Raw genomic sequence first — 27,383 nt, 5'->3', positions numbered from 1 at the left:
ACATAAAAAGAAATTAACTAAAGAAAGAAAACAAGAAAAAGAAATGAAAATTCTCACGCATTATATATAGAAGTTTTCTGTTGGAAGCAAAATTAACAGTTAATTGCACATTTCTCTGTTCTCTTCTTTTCTTCTTTAATACTCCATCTGTCCATAATACTTGTCCACTATTGACTTTGTACACTTCTTAAGAAATTATAAATAGAAGAGTAATTTAACTATATTACCCTTTGAATATAATAAATACAAGGTCTTGAAAAATGTAATAGGGAAATAACTATAATTAATGATAATGATTAATTAGAAACTAAGTGTAAAATTATCCATTGATTTCATAAAGTAGACAAGTATTGTTGGACACACCAAAATAATATAGTGGACAACTATTGTTGGACAGTGGGAGTAGAAAGCCAATACCAAAATTTCAATGCTAAGAACTTCGGCAAAACATATCAATAGATTAGGATGAATCATTTATGAAAATTTTAAATGATCTCAAACTATCACAGAAAAGAGATCCCCAAGAATTTACAAGGAGTGAATGGTTGTGATTTATGACCGAAGAAACTTGAAGGTTGAAAACTGTTGTGACTATTCATAGGAAATAAGTCTTTTTAATAAATAAAATATGTAGGTTAATTAAAAGAGTATTAAACTTCTAAAATGATACAAATAATATTGAAGAATATGTGTGTTGAAAATCATAAGAGGAAAATATGAATGTGAATTGATGCATGATTTGGTACAATTTGTTCACCAACTCTTTCTTATGTGGTACCTCAAATTTTGTTGAATTTGGAACTTAATCAACTGTTGCAAATAACACTTGAAACTTTTTAAGAAGAAGAAGAGTAGAAAACATAGAAAGATCGAAGTTAAAAAGTGAGAGGAAACCCATCTATTTATAGCTAACGAATAGTAGTATGAACAGGTGCTAATTGTGTCTTATCAGAAAAGTCACAACTCTTGAAAAAAGTCATTTCTCATCGAAAAAGTTACAACCCTTTGAAAAAGTCATAACTCTTCGAAAAGGGCACAATCCTTTGGAAAAGTCACAATCCTTTGAAAAAATCACAAGCTTTCGGAAAAGTCACAATCCTTTAGGGTGTGTTTGGTATGAAGGAAAACATTTTCCGAAAAATGTTTTCCAATTTTCTCATGTTTGTTTGGGTTAAATGTTTTGGAAAATATTTTCCAAATCAACTCATTTTCCTCAAATCTAAGGAAAATGACTTCCCTTCAAAACTTAAGGAAAACATTTTCCAAAACTCTCTTCCAACTTCAATTTACAATTTTTTTTTGTTGAAAAAATCAATTTATTTTTCACCCCTACCCTCGAACCCCCCTCCCCCCCCAAAAAAAAAATTAAGTTATTTTTAAGAAATATTTTCAACTTCAAAATTTCATTTTTTCACCCCTCACCTCGACCCTCCCCCACCCCCCACCCCCCACCCCCAAAAAAAATTTAAGTTTATTTTTTTTAAAAAAAAATTCAACTTCAAAATTTCATTTTTTCACCCCTACCCTCAACCCCTCCCCCCCACCCACTCACGAGCCCCCCACCCCCCAAAAAAAATTCAAATTTTTATTTTTTCACCCCTACCCTNCCCCCCCCCCCTCCACCCCGAAAAAAATTTAAGTTTGTTTTTAAAAAAATATTTTTAATTTCAAAAATTATTTTCTACTCTAGTAAAAATAAAAGATATTTCTCAAAAACATTTTTTCATTCATAAACCAAACACAAAATCTTTTCTGGAAAATATTTTCTACTCACCAACCAAACATGAGAAAATAAGTGAAAAATCTACTTGTTTTCAAGGAAAACATTTTCCTTCATACCAAACACACCATTAATGTGAAATGATATCTACTTTTAATATAATACAATTAATTAAATAAATAAATAAAATAAAATGATTATTTTTAATTGGGGGTATAACAATAATTTAACATTCAAGTTTGAGAGTTCATGCTTTTAAGGTAGTATATATATATATATATACACACACACACACTTCATATAACTTTCAATATATATTAGAATTTTTTGACGAAGGGCGTTCGACTGACCACCCTAAGCTAATTTTACCATAATTTTGAGGCCACCTCACAATGAAGAAGAAGGTATTTGTGGCTTCAACCTCTCTTTTGCACATATAACATCTATTTGGGAACTGGATTTTTCTTTTCTTTATGTTGTCTTGGGCGAGACATACCTTATATAGAGTTGTACAGGTAAAACAAGCAACCTTAGGAGGTGGATTGGTCCTCCAGATGAGTTTACAGAGCTAGTTATCTATCTTGGAGTTTCTAGAGAACAATTGTTGATACTTTTCCTTGATTGTATAAACTCCTTTTTTGATGTCCTCATTTAAGCGTATCAACTTCCTGAAAATTAATTTGATAATGTCGTAGTCTAGCAGAAAGATCTACCAGATCATTCACTTCAGAAACATGCATATTCCTTCTAAATATCATATAACAGTTGTTCCCTTCCTTATTAACAACAATAAGAAAATTGTGATCTTAAGCAATTCTGAACAGATCTAGAAAATCCTTCTAAAGAGTATATTGCTAAACTATTTGTCTATATAAAATTTTAGGAGTAAATCATTGTCCAATTCAAAGTGAGTATTCTAACCAAATATGTCTCACAACATCCTAATACATTTCCACAATCCCATTCCATAAGGAAGTGTAGTAATATCTGTGAACCATTGATTCAGTCTTTTATACTTAGTTGTGATAACATCTTTTCAGAGCCCCACCTCTCCTAAGTTGTATTTCTATGACCACTTCATCATCATACTTTTGTTGTGACCTGCAAGGTTCTTAATGCCAAAACCTCCTTGGTATTTTGGTTGTGTGATCTTCTTCATTTGGTGAGATGAAATTTGTGTTTCTCTATGTCACCTTCCTAGAGGTAATTCTTTCTTATCCTGTCAATCTGTTCTCCTCAATTGACATTGGGAACAAGGCCATGCAATAAGTAGATAAGTTGTCTAGAACACTATTGATAAGTGTTACTCTACCACTTAAGGAGAGATTTTATTTTTTTCCATGTTGCCAACCTCTTCTCAAACTTTTCAATAACTTTGAACCAAATTTCAGTGGATTTATACTGAGCATCCAAAGTAAGACTCGAGTATGTGGAAGGAAACGAACCAATATTACTGCCTCTGATATGCTCCTCCAGATTTAAAACTTCATTGACCAGGTAGATAGTGCTCTTTAACATATTCATGTGTAAATCTGAAATAGCATAAAAAAAACACGATTAGGCTGTTTATTTGTGATCTTTTAGCACCACAAAAAATCAATGTGTCATATGTATAGAGCAAGTGTGACACATTAGCCTAAGATCCCAAGTATCTTTCTATCTTAAACGTCTCAATCCAATGCAAAGAACTTGATTTCAGAATCATTTTGTTGAGGCCTCATATTGCTTATATGAATAAGAGTGTTGAATTTTATCCATCTTATTCATCTATTATCAAGCCCCATTTACCTCAGGATAGTAAGTAAGTGTTAGACCCCTAATCTAAGTCACTCAGTTAAATAGAAGCACATACAAGGTTTTAAAGCATGTTGACCTTGTCACTTTCATAAGCCAAGGAAACAAACATGCCAGGCTAAGTTGACGACAAACTGTTGACAAAGCTAAGGTGTGCGTAATGGCACCAATGCCTGATTCTGAAGTGGCAAATGAGGACCGAGGACTTGAAAGCAAGGCAACATGGTGAGGACTTGACGAGGTAAAGGCTTAACAATGGCATGTGGGCATGGCATTGATATTCAAAGATATGAAAAGGGTAAACGACAAGCAAAGCTAAGGCAGTAATGCAAAGAGCATGGTTTTGGACATTGGCGTGGCAGCATTGAGTGGGAGCGGTGCAAGGCTGAAAAGACTAAGTAAGGTTGTGGTATGCATGTGTGCTGCTCAACTTGAAGACATGAAAAGTCAAATCTGTCTGGCGGTTACAAAGCATATGCCAAGCACATGACTGACGGTTACAAAAAGTGCAGCATTGTCCTATTTCGGCTGAGGCTTGGTTTTAGCACCTTGTTTGAATTATTTTGAATATCCCAAGTAGTTGTGGGTTGTCAACTATATAGGATAGGATTAGGCTAAGGACAACAAGTGTTTCCTTCCTTTTACGCCACTTATCGGTAGTTGGTTGTGCATAAAATTATAAATGTGCAGGATCTCTTATGGTGGAATTTTGGGTTGGTTGTTCTAAGTATTTGGGAATACTAAATAGAGTGACTAATTTAAGTATAAGGTCTAGGGTGATCTTATAGTGCCAAGTTTGGTACAAATCTAAGTGTTCTTGTATTCACTTTAATTAATACGAGTTGAGAATTGAGTTTTCCATAAAGCTGATGGTTTTATTCTCTTTTCCTAAATTGCTTGGCTATCTTCTATATTGGTACCTACTATTTTATGCTTCCTAAAAAAATGTCCAACTGTTAGTCTCAAAACGTTGCTGCATATATTTTGAATTAAAACCCAAACAACCCTAAATTTGGCTAAGTGTTGGAAGGCTGACGTCAACAAGGTTGTTGGCTGCCAAAGTGGGTTAAATAACTAATTAGTGTTCAAAGATCAAACCCCTTACAATTGGTATCAGAGCGTCGTGTTTCTAGGAATCGAAAGATGGTGACGAATGTTGAATTACGTGAACATGTACGTGGAATTGAAGCTTTTATTGGCATGACTGATGACCGGCTTGATGACCCAAACTTAGTGGATCTGATCACATAGTTCTATGGAATGAAAACTGAATTTGAATTTTTTTGTTCAGAAATGGGTTTATATCGGGCTGACATCGAAGAGCAACTAACAAAGAGCCTGAGTTTTCGCGAGGTAGCGTCATTAAAAATTGACGGCGTGATGAAGGATAATGAAGCCCTTCGAATTGAAGTTGACAAAGTGTTGAAGGAAAAAGAAATCCTTTACGCCGAACTGTCCATCTTGCATTTGGCTATTACTGATTCTAGACTAACTCATGGGGAGTCTTCTAAGGTGAAAATTCCTGAGCCTAAGACATTTGGGGCACAAGGAGTGCCAAGAAACTCAAAAACTTCTCATGGGATATGGAACGTTATTTCATTGTAGCCCATGTACGTGATGAAGACAAGGTTTCAATCACTACTATGTATCTAGTGGATGATGCAAAATTATGGTGGCGTACAAGAATAGTTGAACAAGTGAGTGTTGAGCATCCTAAGATTGATTCATGGGAACTTCTGAAAAAAGAGTTGAAGGATCAATTCTTCCCTCGCAATGCAGGCTGGATTGCTAGGGACCATTTGAAGACACTAAGGCAGACCAAATCTATTAGAGACTATGTCAAGGAATTTTCTTCTTTAATTCTGGATATTAACAACATGTCCGAGGAGGATAAGTTGCATAATTTCCTTTATGAATTACAAAAATGGGCACATAATGAACTTTGAAGGCAGAGCATTAAAGATCTTCCTAGTGCAATTGAGGCGACAAATGCCTTGGTAGGTTTTCGTTTGGGACAAGATGATGCGGAAAATTCTTGTGTTTCTTCTAAGTCTAAAGGAAAAGACAGAACGAAGGATTGAAAAAGAAAGTAAAAAGATCCTAATGTTAGGGTTAAGGACAAGGACAAGGAAAAATAAGAGGCTGGACCGTCCAAAGACAAAAAAAGAGAAGCTAAGTTTAATGGATATTTCATTTGTGATGGACCATACATGGCAATGAACTGTTCAAAATGGGCAAAGATTGTCAATTGTATGTTAGCTGAGACTGATGATGCCGAACCAGATAAAGAACCAGTGGTGTATATTAATCTTTTAAGTGTTTTGTTAGCCAAAAAAGATGTTGTATCTCAATTTATTTCATCGAGGGCGATGAATCGAATTGGTGGGGGTGGCCTGTTAGATCCCTGATCTAAGTCACTCAGTTAAATGGAAGCATGGACAAGGTTTTAAAGCATGTTGACCTTGTCACTTCCGTAAGCCAAGGAAACAAACATGCAAGGCTAAGTTAACGACAGACTGTTGACAAAGCTAAGGTGTGCATAATGGCACCAAGGCTTGATTCTGAAGTGGCAAGTGAGGACCAAGGACTTGAAAGCAGGGCAACTTGGTGTAAGGAAAAGACCAAAATACCCCTCATTAATTCGGGTAACTTTCCTTAACTGGACATGCTAACTTCAAATGGGCAGCAAACTCGGTGGTGTGGAAAGAGGATTCCAAGACCTTTCATTTGATATCTTATGGGCCACCTAACTCATCATGTATTGAAAGTTATGGCCATTTGAAGTTTGACCCAAAACTCACAACTCAAGCATAACTTGCAAAATTTCAAATTAGCTTCTTTCCAAATTAGCTCTTTCTATTTTTAGTTCTTTTTAAGGTGGGATGTTACACTTTACAATAAATATGACCAACTTATATGTTAAAAGCCTTCTCAATTTCTAGCTTCAGTAGCAATCCTGATTCTCTACTCTTCATTTTCCAATTTAGAGCCTCGTTAGCAATGATGGCTGCCTGTAATATTTATTTTTCTCTTACAAATGCATTTTGACTTCCAGTAACCAATTTCTCAATCACTGTTTTGAGCTTGTTTGCCAAAAGCTTTGATGCTATCTTGTAAATGTTGTTAATAATGTTGATTGGTCCGTAGTCTTCAAGTTCAATTGCCCCTTTCGTTTTAAGAATCAAGGATATGAAAGTGGCATTGACAAATTTGACTATGCAACAATGTTAGATGAAGCTTTGAGGATCTCATACTTGATAATCTCCTAAGGATATTGGGAAAAGGCCATAGTGAATTGATCCAACTCCAGTGCTAATAACTGAGAAGATTTCTTCCTCTTCTAACTCCATTTCCATCCAAGTATTTTCTGCTTCAGAAATTCTAGCTAAATTCTCAACTCTTGTCGACTGTCTCCATGGTTCTTTTTCTATATACAAATGTTGATAGAAGTCCAAAATTTCCTTGATCTTCTCTTTTGTTCTCAATTATGTGCTTCCCTATTTTTGGCTTATCAATACACTTGTACCTTCTATTAGCATTAGCCACGCTCTGAAAGTACTTAGCATTCCTGTCTACATCCTTAAGCCATAGACACGTTGCTATGTGTCTCCATGAAACCTTCTCAATCTTTGCTAACTGTTGTAAATGTGTCTTTAGAAGAGTGAGGTCATTCAAAGCCTGGCTTCTTTGTTCTTCCAACTTGCCAAATACCTCCTTATTCCATGTAGAGATATCCTTTTTTTAGATACTTCAACTTCTTTACTACTGTAGAGATATTCTACAATATTTGTAATATAAATCATAACTACATCACACTTTCGATGTTTTGCAACTCATTCAAAAATGAAAATAAAAATAAAAATAGAAAATAGAATTAAATATAACAAATGCTTTTCTGTCACCCTTTTAGTGACGAAACGTGTATCAGAAATCTGGAAAGCAAAAGGCTGATGGCAAAACAAATACAGCTAAGGGAAACTCAAGCAGCAGCTTCTATTACTTCCAGAATCTATCTTCTATATAACTTTCCCCTAACAGATGTCGTAAACTTGTACACCTAATCCTTCCATCATCTAACTCAAATCAGAATGTTACTTGTCTATAACTAAAATAAAACTTCTCTCATTCAACTTTTGCCACTACTACGCCAGGGATGCTGGTCTCAGCAACAGTCTCCCTCACAAACCTGCAAGGAAACACACAAGTTATACCAAGCCTGCCTCCAACAATTAACACTACTACCTTGTGGATACATAAAGACAGACAGCAGCTATTAAGAGGAAGAGGAGAATACTTTTCCAACTTATCTCGAGACGACTGCAAAGTGTAGACAGCCAGGATGAAGGAAAGCACAACCCCTGCATGCATCCATAGCAATACATTAATTAAAGGGAAAATTGTATGAAATAGCAAATTATTAATTCAAAATTAAATGTTATAGCCATAGTTTATTTTAATTGTAATTCGCAGCAAACATCCCCTTTTTTTGCCACCTGATTCGGTATACAATTAGTCATTTTATACATTTCGATATAAAATGTATAAAATGCGTTTGTGTATGTATAAAGCGAGAGAAAAGTGTATATACAAATACAAATACAAATACATATATTTTCATCATATACACTTATAATTATACAAATACAGATCTTATTATACAAATTACAATGTAAAATGAATTTATACAATACTGAACAATTTGTATAAAATTGGATGTTTGTTGCGAATTATACGAATTAAAAGCTTCATAGCAAACATAAAATTTGCTACGGAATGCAACTATGCAAACTATTGCTATAACATATAAATATAATTTTTATGTTTGCTATATGTGAAAGTTGCTCTTAATTAAATAGGATAACAATCTAACTGGAAGAATTGCTGTTATAATAAAGTATTGAGGTGTCAACTGAATATTCCCTAAATATACATTAGACTTGTTGCTCATATCCTTCAAAATTATTGCCGCATCAGTGTTGATCTGACGGGTCAACCTAGCTTGAGTATACTAAAAATGGGTGTGGGAATAGGAGTGGGCGCTCAGTTAAGTATTTCAGTTTTCAGTTTCTTGATGGCATATACCGAAGTAAGTTCGGTTCGGTCGATTCTCCTCATTCTGTTTCAGTTCAATTCTCGGTATGGACCTGATGCTAGGCTATTTTCTGCTTAGCAATGGGCTATTTGACTTTTAAGTGACTAAACAATGTATACAAGTTAAATTCATATAAAAATACTCTAAAGAACAAAGGTTCATATGAGTAACATCTAGATTTCTATTTGTAATGTCCTTCAATACTTAAAATTTTGTTTTCAAGGAACATATTAGTCATATTGGTCTTTTCTAGTTCTTCGAGAAGATTTCATTATGCTCAAGTCTAGCTTCCACTTCTTTTATGCAAACTAATTATCTCCAAACTTCTGAAACCTGCATTACAACCGGAATGGACTAAAAAAGAAGCTAAGGCCAACATGTTCAGCCAAGGCAAACAAATGTAACAATTAACAACAGTAGTACAAACTGGAAAACTGTGATTAGATATTAGGCTTGCTGGTTTGTGCTCATAAGTCATAACATATAAAATATAAAATTATATAATAAAATAGTTTGGTGTTTCGGTTTAACCGAAATACCGAGACTCTAAAACCATAAGCAGAGCCATAGATCGAACTTCTAAAATATTAAAAGCGAAATCAGATTAATGAATGCTTTGACTACCTACGTGGGATCTGCACTGGATCTAGTCAAGCTAACTTGAGTGCTTTGACTACACCTATGGCCAAGAAATATTGTTGATTGGGAATTTGGTTTGATTTTTAGTTTATGTCATATATATATACATATTCACATAAAGTCCTAGAACACTTTTCTATCATACGAGTTAGTTATGTATAAAATATCAAGTGTTTTACAAATAATTAATTATTTTAGCTTTTTTAATAAGGAATTACTATAGCTTTAATCTAGTAACTTCAATTAATTGTAGAAATGTATACTTACGTGGCGTCGTAATTGACTGTCATATTAACACTCATACCCATAACAGTATCCTAAGGATTAAGTGATGACGAATCTAACTTCAAGCCCATATGCATTAGACCATAGCCCATTGAACATATAAAAGATGTTATTAACTTCTTTTGTTTTTGATAAATAAAAGTGCTATTAACTTCTATATACCTCATTAAAGATTAACAGCTAGTACATACAAATCTTGGTTCCCAAAAGAGAATGATGTCTGACCAATTAAGTCAGGAAGCATAATGCTAGTAACAAAACAAGAATTGACACAGTGCTACATTCAATAGAATTAAATTGAAGCTTATGAAATTCAGAGAAGCCCTTTAGCTTACTTTATCCAAAAAAAAAAAAAAACTTTATCAAAAACAAAAAAGAGAAGCCCTTCAGCTTAGCATGAATTTACCTGACCCAAAGAGAACATAAAATCCCAACGCCACATCTATCTCTGACTGCTCTTTCCTTAAATTAATGAAAACTTGTTGTCAGCAAAAATAATAATCAGAATAAAGAAAAAGTAAAACCGAAAGTTGAAAGATAAATTGTTCGCAGAAATTTAAAAGATCAAATAAGTTGACTTATTAGTTAGAGAAGTTGCCAAAGGGATTATTAACTATATAATACAGATAATGATGCAATCAACACCAATAATCCAAAGTTTCTTAGCATAAAAAGAAGCTGTTAATTAAGCCAAAACATTGTCCTATCACAGTTGCTCATATCATCATCTTTCAAACAACATGATAAAAGGAAACTTTAGCAGCAAAAGCAAGACAACCACAGTTTGATCTCTGCTGTAAAGGAAGGAGCATTTCCGTGTGGTTTATGCATTTGTTAAAAACAAACTTTTACAGACGCAACCCACCAAAAGAACAGTAGCGACACAAGAATAGGAAGCACCCAAAGTAAAAATTAGCACATTCTCGTCAGATTAGGAGACTCAATCAGTGTATTCGACATCAAAATCCCTGTAAATTATAAGTTTCTTATTTATATTCCCATTGTGAGGTAGTAGTAGTAGTAGTATATTGTTTTTGATGAAAATTATATTATTCTCTGCCATTTTATTGGCCCAGGACGCTTTGTTGCAGAAAGAACCATAGATGATTCTGTTGAACCTTTTTTTGAGAAATGGTAAGGTTGAACCTTCTTAGATCTAGTTCAATACATTATTGAATGAAGCCATCAAATCGGAGTTCCGAAGTAGCGCTCATTGCATTCTGAACTGCAATCCTCTAATTAGGACCACAACCTCCAGCTGAACNTTAACACTCATACCCATAACAGTATCCTAAGGATTAAGTGATGACGAATCTAACTTCAAGCCCATATGCATTAGACCATAGCCCATTGAACATATAAAAGATGTTATTAACTTCTTTTGTTTTTGATAAATAAAAGTGCTATTAACTTCTATATACCTCATTAAAGATTAACAGCTAGTACATACAAATCTTGGTTCCCAAAAGAGAATGATGTCTGACCAATTAAGTCAGGAAGCATAATGCTAGTAACAAAACAAGAATTGACACAGTGCTACATTCAATAGAATTAAATTGAAGCTTATGAAATTCAGAGAAGCCCTTTAGCTTACTTTATCAGAAAAAAAAAAAAGAAAGAGAAGCCCTTCAGCTTAGCATGACTTTACCTGACCCCAAGAGAACATAAAATCCCGACGCCACATCTATCTCCGACTGCTCTTCCCTTAAATTAATGAAAACTTATTGTCAGAAAAAATATAATCAGAATAAAGAAAAAGTAAAACCGAAAGTTGAAAGATAAATTGTTCGCAGAAATTTAAAAGATCAAATAAGTTGACTTATTAGCTAGAGAAGTTGCCAAAGGGATTATTAACTATATAATACAAATAATGATGCAATCAACACCAATAATCCAAAGTTTCTTAGCAAAAAAAGAAGCTGTTAATTAAGCCAAAACATTGTCCTATCACAGTTGCTCATATCATCATCTTTCAAACAACATGATAAAAGGAAGCTTTAGCAGCAAAAGCAAGACAACCACAGTTTGATCTCTGCTGTAAAGGAAGGAGCATTTCCGTGTGGTTTATGCATTGTTAAAAACAAACTTTTACAGACGCAACCCACCAAAAGAAAGGTAGCGACACAAGAACAGGAAGCACCCAAAGTAAAAATTAGCACATTCTCGTCAGATTAGGAGACTCAATCAGTGTATTCGATATCAAAACATTGTTATCAAAGGCGCGTTTTAAGCGTGCTTAAGCTCTGAAGCGAGGCTCAAAACGTGTTGAGAGCTTCGCCTCGCTTTATGTGCGCTTCAGTGTCGTCATCAAGGTTCTAAGGCAAACTTTTCCTTGCAAATGAGCCTCTTATGAAGAAGTGACACTAAACAATTGATATTTCACTTTATCATAATTTGTTTTTCAATTTCTTTGGTCATATATTTGTCATGTTTATAATTATTAGTCTTGGACTAAACATATATCTTTGTATTTTTTTCTCCCTTTGCGCCTTTTTTCATCAAAGCCCACGGACCTTAGAGCCTTTTTGCGCTTTTCGCTTTTGATAACATTGTATCAAAATCCCTGTAAATTATAAGTTTCTTATTTATATTCCCATTGTGAGGTAGTAGTATATTCCCAGGCACTGTCACAGAGCCTGACAAACCAGTTTGGAGACTGCATAGCAGAGGGGTTTTTACAGTTAAGTCATGTTATTGGGAGAGGAATACCAATCATCTTTTGACAACAGTTTGGCCCTGGAAATTAATCTGGAAAATTAAGGTTCCTTTAAAAGTTGCATGTTTCACTTGGTTGGTAATTAGAAGAGCTTGTCTCACCCACGAAGTGCTACAAAGAAGAGGTATACAGATATGTTCAAAGTGCTACATGTGCGGACAGAAGACTGAAGTAAATGGTCATTTGTTTCTGCATTGTAAGATAGCTACAGATCTGTGGAACATGTTTGCTTGTATACTAGGGGTTAACTGGACAATGCCCAGAACCACTTTTGAGGTCCTAACACACTGGCAAGGAATCGGAAAGAGAGGATCAAAAGAAGACTGGTGGAAAAATATCCCTGCTTGCATATGGTGGACACTATGGAAGGAAAGGAATGGGAGATGTTATGAAGGAAAGCTTAGCAGCCCACAGGAGAATGGGAGATCAAGATGAGATGTCTTAGTCTTTTGTATTTTTGGTGTAAGCAAAATTTAGTGGGGGAAGTAGATAGCCTTGTGGAGTTTAAAAGCCAATTGTAAATTTAGTTGTCTTTTTGGATTTGAGTATGATGGCACCCCCTGGGGGTTTTGTAAATCCCACCTCATCGATTTTGATGAGTTCTTTTGTGTGAATACAAAGTTAACTATTTCAAAAAAAAAAAGAAGGTAGTAGTAGTAGTAGTACATTGTTTTTGATGAAAATCATATTATTCTCTGCCATTTTATTGGCCCAGGACGCTTTGTTGCAGAAAGAACCATGGATGATTCTGTTGAACCTTTTTTTGAGAAATGGTAAGGTTGAACCTTCTTAGATCTAGTTCAATACATTGAATGAAGCCATCAAATCGGAGTTCCGAAGTAGCGCTCATTGCATTCTGAACTGCAATCCTCTAATTAGGACCACAACCTCCAACAGAACCTGGATAATCTCTGACTGCACCAAACTGCAAAGCACCTTTGACAATAAGGTCCAGAAGGAAGAATAATGGAGACTAATCTATTATTCCCGACATACGACACTGTAAATTTCCCCATGTCAGTAGGCTCTCGCTTTCACCACCTGTGAACTCCAACCATGCTGTTAGTTTCTAAATCATCCACTAACCACCGTTTCCATCCTCCTGCTTTACACACCAACTATCCAAGCTACAACTATAATGGACTAATAAAAAATATTCAATTTTTTTAATGGAGCATATGAAAAATCACATTCTTAGGGTCCACAGAAATGACAAACTGATCATCCAACAGATGAGTAATTTTCCTATAAAGAGAAAATCCTAAATAGAACCTACTTTCAGTGTTGTGGGTGATTCAGAATATTGTATCTAATCAGATAATGTATATAAGTATTGCTAAGAAGTCCCACATCGGTAGAGGGATGGGAATTTGGTCTCCTTATATGGACTTGGACAAACCTCTCCTCATGAGCTAGCTTTTGGGGACGAGTTAGGTCCAGATGCCACATCTTAACATGGTATTAGAGCCAGACCCATCCCAATTTATTGTTCATCGATGTTGGGGCCCCATTTAGAAGTGTTCACACTCCAGTTGAGGTCTGGGCATGCGGGGGAGTGTTAAGAAGTCTCATATCGGTAGAGGGATGAGAACTGGTCACCTTATATGGACTTGGACAAATCTCTCCTCATGAGCTAGCTTTTGGGGTTGAGTTAGACACAGGTGCCATTGCCATATCTTAACAGGAACATTTATCGGTTGCGGTTTTGTAGAGATTAATAAGATTCTATTACCTTAGCCAGAATTCTCTCAACAGGTAATTATACCAATTATTGTTGAGTTATGGAATATACGACCATGGCATCAGAGCGTCGTCGAAAGTGAGATTAATATCTCGACGGAGTTGGAAATGTGCCTTCGCTGGGAAGACAGGGGAAACTAACAGTCACCTATTCTTACATTGTACTTTCACAGCACAAATATGGTCCATGTTTCTCAACTTTTTAGAAGTGAAATGGACTATGCCCGAACATACAACTGATTTACTTAGTTGTTGGATCAGGAGAGGAGGTAGCAAGAGACAGAAGACCTGGTGGAATTTGATTCCACATTGCATTTGGTGGACAGTTTGGAAGGAGAGGAATAGTAGGAATTTTGAAGATATATCCAATTCCATTCACAAGGTTAAATGGAATTGCATTGTATCTCTATATTTTTGGTGTAAAGAGATAGGATTATAGGATTCAGATCAACTTTTAGAATTCATTAGGATCCTTGCAAGTATTTTCTTTTTGTTCTTTTCTTATTTTCTAAAGGTCCCCAGCATATCCTTAATGCTGAAGAATACAATGTTTACCAATTCTCAAAAAAATGTGCCTTCGCTGGAAGTGGTACTGCTGCTTCATCTCTGGTGATTGAGATGTGGAAGGTGACTGTCCCTACCAAACCAGGATGATGCACCAACCAACAACTTACAACAACCAACACTCCGGTGGCTGGAGTAGATATGCGTGAGGCTCACGCACCAGCAGAATTTTTGCGGCAGCAATCTGTCTGACGGTGCATGGTGGCGTTCGACTCGGCATTTTTTCAGTCTTTGTTTCATTCCTGAGTTTGCCTCTTCGTTTCTGCCCAAGCTGTGGAGGTTCTCTGACCAACCAACCCCAGCTGTCCCTATTTTTGCTCGATCAGACCTGGTTAGATCATTCCTTTTGCTTCATTTTTTCTTTCTGTTCCTCAGATGTTTGAGTGTTGTGCTCAATTGGAAGTTCTTTGGGTCTGACTACTTATCTGACGTGTTAGAGTGGACTTTTGTTTTTCCTTTGGGTAATATTCTCTGATTTACTGATTGGTCATATCCCTGTGAAATTTTGCTGGGTCTTTCTCCCACGGATGATACTTTTATCTGTGTTGGGGGTACTCTTTGGTGAAGTTTTTGATATTCTCATTCTGTTGCGAGAAGTTCTTTTTTTTCAGATTGAGAAAATGATTTGAGAAAAAGGGAGGAAGAAATAAGAATGATGGTGTTCTCGTTTTGGTAGATGAGTTTGCAAAATTCTTTTGTATTTTTTTTTCCGACTATTGTCTTCTTCAAGATCTTATATGACAAAGAAAATTATTGGTCAAGGACATGTATGATGTATCTGATGGTATCTACATCCTTATTGAATGGGTGCCTCGATTGGTTACTTGATCTAGTGTCACATCTCCATTTGAAGCACATTGTCTGTTAGAGCATCCTTCTCTCCTAGTTGAAGAAACTTTGTCCTCAGTTTCATGTTGTTTCTTCATTGGATTGTGAATTGTGAAAATTTGCAAAACATCATAGTAGCTCGTTAAGCACAAGGGTTACAAACAAGTTGAGTTTATTTTTGAGTTAGTTGATTATGATGTTTGGGAACTATGTCCTATTGTGTCCAAAGGTAGGTAGAAGAATTTGCTACCTTTATGGATGATTTTTTTTTTGGATGAGGTGAGTTTACTTTATATTTTTTTTTTGATTTGCACCGGGTGTCCGAGTCTCTTTGAGCCCCGACTAATCCCGGGGGTGCACAGGCCCTCGGCAAGGAGTTTCCCGCAAGTGCACCACGGTTAATTCAGGTTTTACCCAGTCCGATGGCCCTCAGAAATTGTTTGCACCTAGTGGGTTTCGAACTTGAGACCTTGAAAGGGAGCAAACCCCAAGGCTCAAGTCAATTGCCAGCAGGCCAACCCCTGAGGGTTGAGTTTACTTTATAAGGAACCAATCTGAAGTATTTTTCCATTTTGTGGCTTTTGTGCAAAGTTAAAATCTAATTTAATACTATTGTGCGCATACTAAGGGCCTATTTGGCCATGTGAGATGAAATCATCTAAGATGAAGTTGAAGATTTGTTTGGACATGCAATTTGGATTTTTTAAGATGTATTTTTTGCTCATAAATATAAAAATCCCATAAGTTGTGAAAACTATCAAAATTGCCCCAATTATTTATATAATCTTACCGACTAAGCAGAAATTCATAACAAAAGTATAATACACTATTACAAAACTATTCTAAGAAAATTACAACATTTATTAATCGAACTTTTTTTGATGACCGTGGTGTCTGGGCCAACTTTCGCAGACCTCGACTAATTCCACGGGATACCTACCACCTCCCACTAGCAACAGGTAACATGTAACTCTATCCACCAAGGCAAGGACAAATGAAAAGAATCAATTGGCATTTTTTGTCACTGTTGGAAATTGAACCTAAGACCTCATGGCTCTCAACCACTTCATTAACCACTAGGCCACAACGTTGACCACTAGGCCACACCATTGAACACTTCATTAACAACATTTATTGATCGAACTTTAATTCAATAAAACAATAAAATGACATGAATTGTAATGTACTACCCTTTAATATAAGTTGTTTGTTGGTCAATATCATTAATAACTAGATCTTCATGTTAATATTCGTGAATATTTTTTTTTTGATTTGCACCGGGTGTCCGAGTCTCTTTGAGCCCCGACTAATCCCGGGGGTGCACAGGCCCTCGGCAAGGAGTTTCCCGCAATATTTCATCATTCTTTTGGTATTCTTGCAAGAAATTATGTAGATATAAAATAGTGGATTTTTTTTACAAAATATAAAATTGTGGGTCAATTTTTATATTTGAAAAATGTGAAATCAGGATATGAAATTCTCAAATCAAGCTTTTAGGAAAATTCGGGATTTCATCTCATGATTTGAAATCATGAGATGATATTGCATGTCCAAATACCTACTAAGAAGTGATAACACTAATGAGTACAAGGCTACAAGCCACTGAGAATGGGATTATCCACCGTCTCATGTTGATATAGCCTCTCAAAATGGAGTGTTATGAAAATGGAGTTATGGAGAGGAAGAATAGTCATCTATTTGAGACAACTCAGGCAATATTGTTCCAAACGAAAGCTCCTAAACAGTTTCGGGCTGACGTAGTTTCTACAACTTGTTTTCTGATTAATTGCATGCCATCTGGCATGCTTGCTTTGGAATCTCTTACAATGTTCTCCTTTCAAACAAGTCATTATTTGTTGTGGAGCCAAGGGAGTTAGGAAACACATGTTATGTTCGAGATGACTGACTATCTATTACGAAGTTGGACCCGACGGCCTTGAAGTGTGTTTTCTTGGGCTATTCCCGTCTTTAGAAGGGACATCATTGTTACTCTCTATCACTTGACAGATATTTGGTGTCAACTTATGCGGTATTTACATCTCCTATTAGCATGAACCGACTATTGATACGTGTTCTACATCAATTCTTTCATCATTGAATCCTCCTTAAGAAAATCTTTACCTCTCTCTTTCTCTTCACAAAGTACAAGTTAGTGCAAATCCACATATTCTATTATTGATTGTATTTCTTAGGACCACTTATCTCCTACATTTAGTTCTGTGATCCCTCTCTAGATTCTATCTTTGCACCTTAAAGTCTAAAACAATGAAGGAAAGCCTTGAAACATCCTGGATGGTACAATGCTATGCTTGGGATACATGCTTTAGATGAAAATCACACATGGAATTTGGTGGATTTACCCAAAGGAGAAAAGCAATGGGATGTACAAGTGGGTCTTCGCAATCAAAGTTAATCTGGATGGCTTTGTGGCAAGGAAAGACCTGTGGCTAAAAGATTTGCTTAGCCTTATGGGGTGGATAATCTCAACTATGACTCGAGCTAATATTGCTTTTGTAGTAAATGTTGTTAGTCAATTCATGACCTCACCTATGATCAAACATTGGAAAGCTTTGGAATAGATTCTATGTTACTTAAAAGTAGCTTTGGGACTAAGCAAATTGTATAGCAATCACGGTGATACTCGTGTTTGTTTTGCAAATTTCGGTTGGGCAGGATCCAGAATTGATAGAAGACCCACTACAGACTATTGTGTCTTTGTTGGAAGGAACCTGGTATTACGGAGGAGTAAGAAGTGTTGTACTTCAATCAAGTGCGAAATCCAAGTACAAAGCTATGGCTAAGTCCACATGTGAAAAATGTGGATATATCACCTTTTAGATGAAGTTAGTTTGAAACATTTATCACGAACAAAAATTGGTGTAATAACCAGGCTGCTCTATACATTCTTTTAATTTAGTGTATCACGAAAGAACTAAATATATTGAAGTTGTGTGTTACTTTATCCGCGAGAAAATTCAGGAGAATCTGGTCTCCACTGGCTACGTTAAGACAGGAGAACAATTGAGTGATATATTTACAAAGGCCTTGAATGGGAATGTAGTTGAATATCTTTGTATCAAGTTGGGCATGAGTAACATCTATACTCCAAAATTGAGGAGAGAGTTTTATCAAATATTGTATCTAGTTGGATATTGTATATAAGTACATATAAGCTATAGTTTAGTAGGGATTTTATTACCTTAGTTAATGCTCCTCTTTAAAGTAGACACCTAAATACCAAGTATAGCTTGCAACAATCTATCTTCCAAGACATGATGATTCTTTCACGACCTGGGGCGTTAATTTACCTACTATACATTTATACTACTTATTGTTGAGTAATAATAGGATGTAAGAAATTCCTCCAATACTTGTCAAACAATCACAGGGTAGAATGATCCAGTTTATCAAGAGGCTATTCACACTTGTTGCCAAAAAGGTAAGCTATGCTAGGAAGATTAATTTAAGAGAAAGTTACCATGTATATCTAGCAAGCACGTGCTTTGGCCAGTGTTGAGGATCCCAAAAGTGTTTGCCTATATCAGGATGAAGTTCAATATCTGTCCACAAATACATCAGATCTTATTATATCAGTAAAAATTAAATCATTGACAAGGAGAAAATAGAATGTTTAGCACACCGAGTTTGCTAGAACATCATGATAAAGCAATCAACCAATAAAAGAGAATATGAGGAAGTGAAGATGGAAGTTCTTTAGCGTGTCCTCAGCCTATTAACTAGTTGAAGGCCACTAGAGGAGAAGTTCTTCATCTTGCACATTCAGTATCCTTATGTGAGAAATTGGGGGGAAAAACAAGCAACTTTTCAGTTCTCTTGGACATAAGTTGATATGTTCTTATTTAGGCAAAAGGTTTCCATTTTGGTCAACTAAGATTCTCAAAATAAATGGCTCATGACTAGGACGAAACAAAAGTGAAAAGATAGTGATGTGAGAATAAATTACTTGATTATTCCCCCAACCAAATATGTTGGTGTTTATATAGTATTTACGAGTAATCCCAAAAAAAGAAAAAGAAGTGTGCAAGTACTCCAAAAAAGGGAAGAAAGTACTCCCTAATTCCTATGTCTATATACCAATTATAAGGATTCTAAAACTTGCCCATTCATGTCATATGAATAATTTGCTCATTATTAACACTCCTGAAAGTTAGCGCTTACATATCGTATGCTCCTAGTTTGCCAAAACATATTCAATTCTGGAGCCATGAAGTAATTCTGTAAGATATCTAATAATTGTTGTTGTATCTGCTAACTCGTCATTTGAGTTGACGAAACCTGTCACAGTGCACCTCGATTCGATCTTTTGTTTTATAAAATGACAATCTTCGTTCTTTAATAAAACAAAGGATTTGAAGCAATATATTTTGCAGCTCTGACACCATGTAAAAGAATGAAGAAAAGAAGAGATATTGGGAATGAATTACTTGATTATTCCCTCAAACATGTTGGGTTTAAATAGTATTCACAAGTAATCTTAACAAGGAAAGGAAAGTAATTCATATTTCTAATTACACAACCATAAGGACCCTGATAGCCGGCTGGACCAAGCTTCTTCAAAGCCAAATATGCTTTTTTTCAGAGTTGAGATGTTGGGCAAGCTTTTAGGATAAGAAAAAAGTGTTTTTGAGAAGCTTAAAAAAGTGGTTTCTCCCCAAAAGTACTTTTTTTTTTTTTTAAATAGACAGAAAAAGACTTTTTAAAAGTTTGGCCAACACTACTTGTTGCTCGAAAGTGTTTTCTAAATTGAATAATTGATTAGCCAAACAGAAACTGTTTTTCACCAAAAGTACTTTTCAAAGAAAAAACACTTTCCAAAATAAGCCGATTTTAGAAGCTTGGTCAAACATGCTATAAACCTTTCTAATATATATATATATATATATATATATATATATATATATAGGAATAAGATCTTGCCATATTAATAATTTCCTAATTCTTAACAATCTTAAAGAACTCAACCGTGCGTAAGTAGGAGATACAAGCAAAAACATTCACACGATAGAGTAGCACCTTAAGGTCAAATTTCTGCTCACTTGTGGAGCCACCAAATACTATGATGGAAAAGTTTACGTTATTATGTTGGGTGTACGAAAAGAAGGGTAACATTTGCATTGTCAAAATATTAAAATGATAGCATTTGCATTGTCAACAAAAGTTGAGCAACTTAAATTGCGCACCATATATACTTCTAGTGTTATAGAAGCAACTTTTGTTTTGAATTTTCAGTTTTACTTATTTGTTAAACAAAAAACAATCTTATCTAGAATATATGGTATTTTTTGATATAAACAAGAATAAGACACGTGTCAAGAAACTAGTTGATCAGATAAGAGTGAAATAATCTACCAAAACTATATTATGTAAGGCATTTTCATCAAGCATATCAAAGAAGTCAGTCTTTTTCATCCCATTCTAATAATTATCTTCCACGTGTTCAATACGCATCATTGTACTTGGGGATGGAGCTGGGGAGAGAAGAGTCCGCATTTACTAATATTACTGGCAAATTGTATTGCACTTTTCTATTGGCATGCTACAAAGAACTTGAGAGGAAAGAACACATACAGTGATGAGGCATATCAATGACCTTAGCAGTAACACCAAGCAAATCACCTCCAGAATACCTCTGTAATAAATGAAAAATCCATTCAGTGCAGACAATACTAGGGGAACATGGAAGTAAATAAGGGGCCAAAGGGGTAGATAAATGGTCAAGATGATTGCTAGAAAACATCTATGAGCTAAGACCTACTTTCTACTCAAATAAAGGCCTTACCAAATGCACATCAATCATTGGAACCTCAGAACTCTTCCGATTAATCACAAACAGCCATGGCACGTGATATTTTTCTCTTCCAACTTGAAATGATCTGCAGATGAATTATTGATAATAGTAGTAATTAGTCACACACTTCCAGAATCTTTAGTGGTCAGAATACCAATGAGAATGGGTAATGGATAAATGCAGAATTAAACAGGAGATGTAACATCACCAAATTACAAAATAGATAGTAAGTGACATTAGACCACACAAAGTCGACTCACACCACATTCACTGGAATAAGAAATTAGTAATTCAGCTGACCATTTCCGAAGATAGTGAAAATGAAATATCATTAAGTGCTTCTATTAGAGCTACGAAAAAGTTAATAACCTATACAGTTTAGTACTGCCAGGGGGGTGAAGTGTGGATAAGATAGGAAGGGGTTAATGTTATCACTCCTTAGTCATCCAACAGTTTACAGCAGTAGTTATTTCTTTCTACTGAAGTTATTTGTTGTTTCTTCTAGTAGTAGTTATTTCCCTGTAGTAGTACAGTTTTTCATTCCAGTAATGTTAGGAAGTCATTTCCTAGTTTTTAGGGGTAGTTATCTTATAAGTTCTGTATTTAAACTTTGTTAATTCCAGGAAATCTAAGCAGAAAATAATTCTAAGTTTTTGAGTATTGCAGGTTCTCTCTTAATGAACCAGCACCATAGGTCGTAGGAAGAAAACATCACAATTTATCCTGCAGCGTCCCATATATAGATCCATGACAGGGGACCGTAACAGTTAACCTTTTAGCAGTAACCGAAACCATGTAAAGATAGCACAAACGTCATATTTGTTCATTGTCATCTGTGAATATGATCAAAGAAGGAGCTATGTTGCTCAGACTCTTCAAAAATGTCAGCAGGTGCGTGTCGGATTCTTTGAAGATAGTGAATTGTTGGAGAATCTGACACAGGTGCGGCATCGAAAGTGAAGAGTCCGCGCAACTCAGCCATGGAGCTCAAATACTAACTCACACTAAAGCCAGCACAAACCTGTCTTTCTGGCAGAACAATAAAGGACATCGATGAAGTCCATAGAGGAAAGTGTATGACACATAGCTTTGTAAAGGAATCTTGGCTCATTAACCAACACATTACACATGTAGAAATATATATTCAAAATAAAGTACAAACAACTCCTTTTGTTAATCAATTACATTTCAATCAAAATAGAGTAGTCAAAGTTTCAACTTCTAAACATTTAGTTTATACTAATACTAGATTGCATATTTGTTAGTATTTTAAATAATATGTATATGTTATTTATGTAACTATATACTCCGGTATGGTATTCGGTATGTTATTTCTAAATACCAAATACCGTACCGAATACGAAAATAAAGTAAAATGTATACCAAATACCATAATATCAAAACCACGGTATTAACATTTTCGGCATGGTATGGTAATTTGGTATATACCATACCATGCCCACCCCTACTTGTGATCAATTAAACAAGATAGGTTCTCTATCTCTGACTTGTAAAAATGAGCCTAATAGGCAAAATTAATTCATCCCCGCAACTTATGTCCAATGGCAACAAAAGTTTTGCCAAGCAAATTTTCTTAAGTGCAGACCATTTCTTTTAATAAAATTATGTAGGGCCAAAATTCAAGACCACCCCTTTTAGGGTCCATCTTGCAAATCACCCAGCTAGTGCAAGCAAAAAAACACTAACCGAAATCTAATTATGAACTTAGCGGAATTTCATCATAATAAGACTAAGACTTGTTTTACAAAACCCTGATTGACTTCTTGATTAACAAAGTGTAGTTTCCCATTTTAGCTCTTAACAACATCAACCACTTACCTCACCCTCTTAAATTTCAGTTTGGACCATTTTTCTTCTGTCCCTGTATTGCGCATCTCACCTCAAAATACTAAAAGTTCCAACATATAACTATACACTATACCAACCCTCCACTTATCTTTTCCATCCACCTCTGTTGAAACCCAAGTTGTAGCCTTATTTTCTTGGTGCACTGTCCTTTGCAGCAACCCTCTATGTTTCCAAAAGAGATAACTTAAACCAGACACTGAGATTGGTAACATTTTCACATAAACATCAGCACAAAGTTTGTACTGATAAACAAAATGCATCCCCAGATTGGTAAACTATAAGAGATCCCCTAGACAAAAACTTAAAGGGACTACAATATCAAGTATAGTTTCAAATCATTTACAGGGTTACTTTTACGCCAAAATTTAAAAAGTAATACTCCCTCCGTTTCAGTTTATGTGGCACCATTTAACTGGGCACGGAGTTCAAGAAATAGGATAAAACTTTGTTATGTCTACCAAATTGCCCTTATTAAAGTTATTTTAGTGCTTACTTTTAGTTGACTTTTCATCACAATAAAGAGTTTAACGGGACCCAATAAGGGTAAAATGGAGATGATGCCATTAAATAGTTGTCAAATAAGGAAAGGTGACATTCTTTTTGGAATGGATCAAAAAAGAAAGGGTGCCACATAAATTGAGACGGCAGGAGTAAACAGTTCAAGTTTATTCTCTGGATGAAATTTCTTGATTCTCAAAAATCTGGAACTTTTTTCCTTCTAAACCATTCACCAAATGCATGTTGGAATAATTCTACACCATTTCTTCTGACTAACATCCCCTAACTACACCACACCAACATCTTAAAAGATCAATTGTTATATTTGGCACCCAGCTCATTTCGACCATACTTGGAACATTTTCCAGAGTTGCGATATGACAACAGAGTGTAAGAACAAACGGAAATTATCTTCAGCCACCGTTGCACATAAATAACATTTGGAACTCAGTTGATACCCCTCTTTCTTACGTTTTCATACGTAAGACAAGCCTTTCCAGCCACTAATCATAACCATATTATCTAAGAGGGTGCATCTACCTTTCAAATCTGTTTCCAAGGCCATCTCCAGCCAACCTGGCTATTCCCATGAGAATTTATAAGCTGATTTGACTAAATAAATTCCTTGTGCTAGTCCCTTCCCATACCAAAGAGTCTTCACGGTCAGTTATAACTTGCATCTAATCAAGTTAGTTCGATAGTTCAGCAATGCTACCCACTTCTCAAACATATAACAATCTTCTGAAACTCGGATTTCAACATTGTTGTCCCCTCACTAATTCTAATTTAGCCTGGGGATTTGTTTCAACTAGGGAAAAAAACAGGAAATTGGTCTTCTAGAGGACCATGTTCAATCTAGTATCATCCCAGAAGACAGCTCTTCTACCATTCCCACCTTCATTTCAGTGTACCCCATACGTAGAATTAATCTTCTAGGTACATTATTGAGATCCCTGACAACACCTGTAATTACCTTCCTTCAAAGATCTTGTTGTCATTATTGTATCTCCAGAACTATTTGAATAAAGGACTTCTGACATGCTACCTGAAGTTTCTGATTCCCAACCTCCAAATAATGATAGTCTTGCATTTCACCAGGTGGAATGCATTTTTTCCTGTTTTCTTGCCAAATAAAGTTCTTTTATGAGAGTATCCATCCTACTTTCCACCTTAACTGATGAGAGGAATATAGATATCACATATGTTGGTAATGAATCCACTACACTACTCACTAAAACTACTCTGCCTCCCAAGGGAGATAATGAATTTTCCACTTGGTCAATCTCTTTCCACTCAAGCATCCCTTCCCATATCTTTTTTTTTTTTTTGAATAAAGGTAACATGTATTATGAACAAAAGGAATACTCAGAAAAGTATTCCAGTAATACTTTTAACAAAATTACCGAGGAAGAGGTGACCCTACTAAAGCTTCATAAATAATCTAAAATACTAGGAATATCCTCTTCTTCTTGAGGATATTCGTGCGTACACAAAAAAAAAAGAAAAGGACTAGACAGTTCATCTTGAGTTTCTGCAGAGAGTAACTCTTGTTTTCGAAACATCTCTGGTTCCTTTCCATCCATAAAGTCCACCAAATGCAGGCTGCGACAATCTTCCATCTCTCCCTGTGTCCCGAGTCCCGACTGATTCCCATCTCTGTTCCAGCAAGCTAGAGCCTCTTTGATGCTCCTTGGCATAGTCCAGCTTATGCCTATTAAATTAATGAAAATTTGTCATAACTTCACAGTTTCTCTACAATGCAGAAAGAGATGATTTATTGTCTCAATCTCACATTCACAAAAAGACCACCTAGAACAAATTTGACGATCTCTTTTCATAAGGTTGTCCTTGGTGAGTGTGGCATGTTTGGCTAGTAGCTAAGTGAAACATGCTACCTTGAAGGGTCCCTTGACTTTCCCGATCATCTTCCAGGGACAGCCACCACTGAGTGACTGATCTCTGTGATCTCTTGTAAGCTGAAACAACTTAAAATCTCCCTTGCTTTTCTGGTAGCCAAAATAGATTGTCCTCATTGGGAGTTAAATCTTTGTATTGCTCCAGAGTATTGAGTAGTTCAGCCACTTTGTTAATTTCCCAGTCGTTCAAGTGTCTCATAAACCTGAGATCCCACCCTTGATTGTCTCTCATTTCTCTGATTGTGGACACTTTTTGAAGGCTCAAGTTGAACAACTCAGGATACTTGTTCTTTAAAGTTTCTTGTCCAACCCACACATCTTCCCAAGGTAGTGTTTTTCCCCCATTTCCCACCTTGATTTACAGTTGTTAGCAAACCTGATCCACCGACTTCTAATAGACCTCCATACTCCAGACCCATAAGGTTGTGTGGGCATGTAGGTAGTCCATTTGGTCTCCATTCCAAACCTAGCCTTGATTGTCTCCTTCCACAACACTTGTTCCTATGATACAAATCTCCATCGCCATTTCATCAGAAAGCTTCGATTCTGCAGCTTTAAGTTACTTATCCCTAGACCCCCTACTCTTTTACTTTGCATGACTTCATCCCACTTTACAAGATGAAAATTGTGATCATTAGGATCACAGTTCTCTTGCCACAAAAAAATTCTCCCGATAGCATCCATTCTGTCAATTACATTTGCAAGCATTGGGAAAACTGACATCATGTATGTAGGCATGGAATCCAACACACTATTGATGAGAATAACTCTTCCACCTTCCCACCTAGAGACAAATATTTGCTTTTCCAATTCACTAGCTTCTTCTCACATTTCTCCAGAACATTGTTCCATATACATTTTGACTTGCTCTGAGGGAAGTTCTCTTAACACATTTATGTTGGGCACCTTATTAACTGGGTAAATGAAACGTTTCCCATAGTTAATGTGTAACCATGAGAATCCCAATATCAAGATAGTTCTTTAATACTTTAGTTGGAAGCTCTCTGCACCACAAAAAATCAGAGCGTCATCGGCATATTGTAAATGTGATATGGCCATGCCCTGTCTATCATTCATCTTGGCATTGAAACCTCTTATCCATTCTTTTATTTGGGCTGTTCTGAGTATGTCATTTAGTCCTTCCATTGCCAGAATAAATAGAAAACGGGATAGGGTGTCCCCTTGTCTTAATCCTCTCTAAGATGAGAAGAATCCAGAAGGAGATCCATTTATCAGAATGGAAAACTTCACAGTCGTGATGCAGAATTTCATCCATTTTTCACCAAAACCCATATTCTCCAAAGTCTTCCAAAGGAATCCCCAGTGATCGGAGGCTTTTTCAATATCTAACTTACAAAGGATCCCTGGGACCTTGCTGATCTTCCTACATCCACACACTCATTGCAATCAAAATTGCATCCATGATCTGTTTGCCTTTTATAAAGGCCAATTACTAAGCATCCACCAGCTTGGAGACTACTTTCTTGAGCCTTTCGGTCAGAATTTTTGATAGGATCTTGTAAATGCTTCCTATTAGGCTTATGGGTCTGAAGTCCTTCAACTCCTTTGCCCCAATCTTTTTTGGTATCAGTGCTATGAAGGTTGCATTGAAACCTTAAAAAAAAAACTCTAAGCATGGAAGTTTTGTACCGTTACAACTACTACTTTATTGAGCACATCCCGACAAGCTATGAAAAATGTCATGGTGTAACTGTGGGCTAGGTGCTTTATCCCTAGCACATGCCATAACACAAGTCCTTTGTTTCCTTTTCACTGAACTGTTCTTGTAGCATGATGTTATCCATCTCATTCACAATAGTACCAGATTTGGCATTGAATTGGGGTCTCCATCTTTCTGTTTCAGCATGTAAGTTCTGATAGAACTTAATGATTTCTTCTTTGATCTCTGTTGG

The 27,383-nt window shown here is 35.8% G+C and overlaps 1 protein-coding gene across 1 annotated transcript; it reads right to left on the bottom strand.

Moving 5' to 3' along the window:
• Nucleotides 1-7,388: 7,388 nt before the first annotated feature.
• LOC125869907 (uncharacterized) lies at nt 7,389-26,616 on the bottom strand. The gene is made up of 8 exons (XM_049550307.1): nt 26,459-26,616; nt 25,100-25,265; nt 21,179-21,283; nt 20,968-21,028; nt 18,857-18,938; nt 11,179-11,234; nt 7,809-7,872; nt 7,389-7,700 (listed from the first exon to the last, which is right to left on the bottom strand). The coding sequence occupies exons 1-8, from the start codon at nt 26,614-26,616 to the stop codon at nt 7,637-7,639; spliced, it is 756 nt and encodes a 251-aa protein (XP_049406264.1). The 3' UTR covers nt 7,389-7,636.
• Between the last annotated feature and the right edge of the window lie 767 nt (nt 26,617-27,383).

The sequence above is a fragment of the Solanum stenotomum genome, chromosome 7, assembly GCF_019186545.1.
Source record: "Solanum stenotomum isolate F172 chromosome 7, ASM1918654v1, whole genome shotgun sequence".
NCBI lineage: Eukaryota > Viridiplantae > Streptophyta > Magnoliopsida > Solanales > Solanaceae > Solanum > Solanum stenotomum.
The sequence above is the reverse complement of the archived record's forward strand: the minus strand, read 5'-3'. Positions and strand labels throughout refer to the sequence as shown.